This window comes from Chiloscyllium plagiosum, chromosome 26 (assembly GCF_004010195.1).
Source record: "Chiloscyllium plagiosum isolate BGI_BamShark_2017 chromosome 26, ASM401019v2, whole genome shotgun sequence".
In the NCBI taxonomy this organism is placed as follows: domain Eukaryota; kingdom Metazoa; phylum Chordata; class Chondrichthyes; order Orectolobiformes; family Hemiscylliidae; genus Chiloscyllium; species Chiloscyllium plagiosum.
The window spans coordinates 22448487-22454790 of NC_057735.1; the positions used below are offsets into that span (position 1 = coordinate 22448487).

Here is a 6304-nt window from a genome sequence, read left to right on the forward strand (position 1 = left end):
TTCTCAGGTGTGTTACCAGACAAAATTCTGCAAAGAATCACATAAGGAGTCATAGAAACTAGAGCAAAAGGTTGGCCAGAAAGCTTTAAGGAATTTTTTTTTAATGTAAGTGGAGTGTCTGGTATAAGAAATCCCATAGCTCATGGGCTAGACACCTGAAGATACAGCCAACAATGAAGAGACAAAATAAATAAATGGTGTTGAGGGGGTGGGGGGCACATATAGGAAATTAGAGATGTAGGAATACAAATGTCCAAGAGGATGGTAAACCTTGAGGAGATTATGGAGAAAGGGAAGGATGAAACCACATATGAATTTGAACAGAAGATTGAGAATCATTCATTCATGGAATTTCTGGCTGAGGAGCCACTGGAAATCAGCAAGAACAGAAATGATGGATGACCATACAAGTTATTATGCAGATAGCAGTTTTGGATGAGCTCAAATTTATGAGGATGAAAGATAGGATACGAGCCAAGGCAGCATTTGATTCAGGTAGGTAAAAACAATGACTGCAGATGCTGGAAACCAGATTCTGGATTAGTGGTGCTGGAAGAGCACAGCAATTCAGGCAGCATCCGAGGACAGGCAAAATCGACGTTTCGGGCAAAAGCCCTTCAGCAGGAATAAAGGCAGAGAGCCTGAAGCATGGAGAGATAAGCTAGAGGAGGGTGGGGGTGGGGAGAGAGTAGCATAGAGTACAATAGGTCAGTGGGGAAGGAGATGAAGGTGATAGGTCAGGGAAGAGAGGGTGGAGTGGATAGGTGGAAAAGGAGCTGGGCAGGTCGGACAAGTCGAGTTGCTGGAGGTTAGAAACTAGGATGAGGTGGGGGAAGGGGAAATGAGGAAACTGTTGAAATCCACATTGATGCCCTGGGGTTGAAGTGTTCCGAGGCGGAAGATGAGGCGTTCTTCCTCCAGGCGTCTGGTGGTGAGGGAGCGGCGTTTAATAAAGGCAGAGAGCCTGAAGCATGGAGATTTAATAAAGGCAGAGAGCCTGAAGCATGGAGAGATTTAATAAAGGCAGAGAGCCTGAAGCATGGAGATTCATCAAGCCCAGAGGTAACAAAATCATGGATGAGAGGTTCAGCAGCTGATAGGCTGATGCAGGAATAGGAAGGGAGTATTTTCTGGAGACAGCAGGAGGTGGTTTGGAGAGAAAAAGACAGATAATCAGCTGCTCAATTCAAGGCCAAATAAGAATATAACAGAAACAAGGGAATTAATATGCAATGGGTTTGCATACCAGAGAATTTTAATGGAGTAAGGCTTCACATTCAGCCAACAATGAATTGTAGCAAAGATAACCTTTGAAAATGTGCGTTTGCAGAAGAACAGTTTTGGATGCTGGAAAAAAAACTGCATAGATTCCAAAGATCCTCAACAGTGGTGATCAGGACATTCAGGATATTACCCAGTCTCATATCATGTTGCTGGGGTTTTGAATTAAATATTGCAGGTAGACCTCATTTGCATAGATGCAGAGGCAACACAGCGAACAGCTGATTGCAGAATTGGTGTTGCAGCATGGCATTCCAACACAATGAACACACCTTGATGGACAGAACACTCAAAAGGTATTTGCATGTTTTGGATCTCTGTGGGAAGTAAATAAGCATGATAGAATGACACTTGGTTCATAGTAGAAGTCACTGTTCTCAGACTTCAGAAAGCAAAATGGCTGGACTGCTTCAGAATGCCTCTCAAGTCAATCTGTGATCACAGAGACTGATTTTCAATTATTTCTTCCTCAACTGAAGCCTTGGGCAAATTTTAGATCAAATATAAATCCATTCCATACTGGATGCTAGTGTTGCCTTGTCTTGTGGATTTTATTCTCTCCATCTGAACCTAGTTCTTAAAGTATAAAATCAATTTTGCAGGCACTTAGTATTTTTAATGAAAATTGGCTTTAAATAAAGGTTAATTAGGTTTTTTTGTCAAGAGACGGTGAAAGCTTTCATGGTCAAATTAGCAGGCATTTAGTAAAGGCCAGGTTCTAGTTCTACTGCTGTGATATCTGAGTTAGAGCTGACCACCTCTTTTTCTGAGCTCTTTTTGATGCCATACTGAATGACTTGGTAAGTGGTGACAGCGGGAGAGAAAACCCTTACAGTTGAAGATGATCTCAGTTGAAATTGGATTGGCAATTCTGTGGATACATTCCAATTTTAGAAATCAGAATGTCATGCTTGCCACATTATGCAATTTTTAATGTCTGGAAATGTTAACATCCATTTCTTCTAGATGAGTCTGACCTAGATTTTGGGTTCTAAAATGTGCCAATCAGGGCTCATTAGCATTAAAACTTCTTTCTGCACTTGTCAAACGATTTGATGTCTACTTAAGCTATCCCAGTGACCAATAAAGCTAATGCTACTCTGAATAGCAAGAAATAAATTAGGCATTGAAATTATATCGCATAATTAATTGATAATACCAGTTGTTCAATTTTGAAAGGCCATTTTAATATCCCAAGCTCTAGATGCTAAGTATTGACTCTTATTTGTAGTTGGTACCTAAGAGTTGACATCAAATACAAAGTCTTCAAGTTTTATAAGCTGTATGTATAATTTACGGGTGTATATTACCTCAAATTCCACATGCTTTAATTTTTCTGACCAACCTCCTGTGATGATTTCATCAAAAACCTTTTGAAAGCGGAATTATTGTACATCCATTGAGTAGGGCACCTAGACACAAAGTTAAAAATCACACAGCACCAGGTTATAGTCCAACAGATTTATTTGGAAGTACAAACTTTTGGAGCACTGCTCCTTCATCAGGTAGCTAGTGGAGCAGGATCACAAGGCACTGAATTTATTGTAAATTTATTTTATTTACTAAAATTCTGTGTCCTATGATACTACCCCACTAGCTATCTGACAAAGGAGCAGTGGTCCAAAAACTGGTGCCATCAAATAAACCTGTTGGACTGTAACCTGGTGTTGTGTCATTTTTAACTTTGTCCACCCCAGTCCAACACCAGCACCTCCACATCTTATACACATGGTAGTGTTTCTGAGTCAGGCTTGGGATCAAATCCCACTTATCTCAGATGTGTCATAATGTGTCGTGGGTTGGCACAGTGGCTCAGTGGTTAGCATGGCAGCCTCACAGTTCCAGGAACCCGGGTTCAATTCCAGCCCTGGGTGACTGCATGGAGTTTGCATGTTCTCCCTGTGTGTGGGTTTCCTCTGGATGCTCTGGTTTCCTCCCACAGTCCAAAGATGTGCAGGGCAGGTGAATTGCCATGCTAAATTGCCCATAATGTTATGTGCATTAGTCAGAGGGAAATGGGTCTGGGTGAGTTACTTTTCGGAGGGTAGGTGTGGACTTGATGGGCCGATGGGCCTGTTTCCACACTGTAAGGAATCTAATAAAAAATAAATAATATAGCCTTTAATAAGGTGCCTCATGGGAGGCTGCTGAGTAAGGTGAGGGCCCATCATGTTCGAGATGAGCTATTGGCATGGATTAGGGATTGGCTGTCAGACAGAAGCCAGAAAGTTGGGATAAAGGATTGTTTTTTGGAATGGCAGCTGGTAACAAGTGGTGTCCCGCAGGGTTCAGTGTTGGTGCCGCAGCTGTTCACTTTATATATAAATGATGTGGATGAAGAGACGGGGGGCATTCTGGTGAAGTTTGTCAATGGTGCGAAGTTAGGTGGACAGACAGGTAGTTCTGAGGAGGTTGGGAAGCTACAGAAAGTTTTAGACAGTTTAGGAGAATGGTCCAAGAAATGGCTAATGGAATTCAACGTGAGCAAATGCGAGGTCTTGCACTTTGTAAAAAAAGAACACAGGCATAGGCTATTTTATAAACAGTGAGAAAATTCGCAAAGCCAAAGTACAAAGGGATCTGGGAGTGCTAGTACAGGATTCTCTAAAGGTTGAGTCAGTGGTTAAGAAAGCAAGTGTAATGTTGTCATTTATCTCAAGAGGGTTGGAATGTAAAAGCAGTGATGTGCTAACAAGACTTTATAAATCTCTGATTCGTCCCTATTTAGAATACTGTGTCCACTTTTGGGCCCCAGTCCTCAAGAAGGACATACTCACACTGGAGCATGTCCAGCGGAGATTCACACGGATGATCCCTGGAATGGTAGGCCTAACATACGATGAATGGCTGAGGATGCTGGGATTGTATTCATTTGAGTTTAGAAGGTTGTTGGGAGATCTAATAGAAACTTACAAGATAATGCATGGCTTAGAAAGGGTGGACGCTGGGAAATTGTTTCCGTCAGGCGGGGATACTAGGACTCATGGGCACAGCCTTAGAATTAGAAGGGATCAATTTAGAACAGAAATGAGGAGACATTTCTTCAGCCACAGAGTGATGGGCCTGTGGAATTCATTGCCACAGAGTGTAGAGGAGGCTGGGACATTAAATATCTTCAAGGCAGAGATTAATAAATTCTCAATCTCACAAGGAATTAAGGGATATGGGGAAAGTACGGATAAGTGCCGTTGAATTGCCCATCAGCCATGATTGAATGTTAGAGTGGACGGGCCTATTGGCCATACTTCCATTCCTATTTCTTGTGGTCTTATGGCCAAACAGGTTGATTAAAATAAAATGAATACTCTATCCATTTGCTCTTCTTTTATCAATTTTATGTTTAACACCTCTGCAAAACTCCAACAAGCTCATTAAACATGACTTCCCATTCACAAATCCATGCTGACTATGCCCAATTAGATAATTAATATCTAAATGTTATTTGTTACAACATGAACATTAGATTCTAGCATTTTCCCTACTTCTGATATAAGGTGAACAGGTGTGTAGTTCCCCGTTTTATATCTAGGTTTCTGCATAAGCTGCAATAAGATGGCTCCAGCCGGAGCTCCTCTGCTCCACCCCATTTTTTTATTTTCTTCTCCCTCTCTCCTCCCTTCTCTCAGCCTGGGACACCCGACCTCAGTCTCCGAAAAGCACCAGCGGCTGGAAAAAGGACATCAGCATCTGAAATGGGGATGCCAGTGACCAGAACAGGTATGCCAATGACCAGAGGCCCAGTGCAGGATGTGGCAGCAGCCAGTGGTAAGTCCATGTGGAGGCCTCCTGTGCTGGTTTGTTGTGGAGAACCTTTGGAGAGAGATTATGTTTGACTGTTTAACTTTGCTTCCCATTTTTCTGAACTATGATTTAGTGCATACAGCTGGAATGTTACTTTTTTCCTCTTCATTTCTCTAATCTGTAAATAAAAATTGTACCTAGGTACCTTTCACCTAAGGGGGCATTGTAAGTGGCAAGTTATAAACTTTCCACTGTACCCATTTCAGTACATGTGACAATGAAGCTCATTCAACTCAATTCAGTTAAAATATTGGATGACATTTGTTACCTTCCAATGTGCAGGAATCATTCCAGAATTCATAGAATATTTGAACATAATCACCAGCTCATCAACCAACTCCAAATCACCTCCTTTCCAACACTAGGATGAAGAATATCAGGTCCTGGGGATATATCATCTTTCTCTAGCACAAACCTCTCAGAAATATGAATTTCCTTTAACTCCTCATTCTTCCTAGCTACTAGGCTCTCTAGTTTGGGAGATTTCTTGTAACTTTTTCGGTGAAAGTAAACATAAAGTAATAATTTAGTTTCTCTGTCATTTCTTTATTGCCCATAAGGTTCCCCCACTCTGCAATGAACACAAATTCATTCCAGTAAAACATAGAAGTTTTTACAGTCCATTTTTATGTCTTGTGTGAAATTGTATTCAGATTTTACTCTTCCTTTACTTACTCGTTTCTTTGTCGTCTTTACTATAGGTTTAAAACCTGCTAATCTATTGCTATTTCTAGGACCCTTGCAGACCCTTTTTAAAAATATGTACAGTTCTGAACTCCCTTTGTTTGCCACAGTTGACTTTTGTAGCTTGAAGGAATGTATAGTGGCCATAATTCATGTAATAGTTATTTAAAGCTGTTCATTGTCTAGTTACAGTCATGCCTTTTCATGTATTTGCCCAAATCACCTCAGCTAATTTGTGCCTCACGACTTCATAATTTCCCTTATTCAAATTTAAAACCCTTGCTTCAGACTTAACTACCTCACTTTCAAACTTTATGTAAAACTCACTCATTTCTCGAAGTTCTTGTTACAATAATCAGTTTCTCCCAGTGTCTGCGTGGGTTTCCTCCGGGTGCTCTGGTTTCCTCCCACATTCCAAAAATGTGCAGGGTAGGTGAATTGCCATGCTAAATTGCCCATAGTGTTAGGTTAAGGGTAAATGTAGGGAATGTGTCTGGGTGGGTTGCACTTTGGCGGGTCGGTGTGGACTTGTTGGGCC

The 6304-nt window shown here is 41.3% G+C and overlaps 1 protein-coding gene across 4 annotated transcripts in view; it reads right to left on the reverse strand.

Moving 5' to 3' along the window:
* The window catches only part of LOC122563195 (copine-8-like), a 583848-nt gene that overhangs the window by 66457 nt on the left and 511087 nt on the right, over window positions 1-6304 (reverse strand). Inside the window, exon 20 of one of the 4 annotated variants that reach the window (XM_043716736.1) lies at window positions 4888-5091. The exons of the other annotated variants lie outside the window; for them this stretch is intronic. Coding sequence (XP_043572671.1) covers window positions 4924-5091 — 168 coding nt within the window. The 3' untranslated portion in view covers window positions 4888-4923. Of the gene's footprint in view, window positions 1-4887; window positions 5092-6304 lie in introns of those variants that run through there. 4 annotated transcript variants of the gene reach the window in all.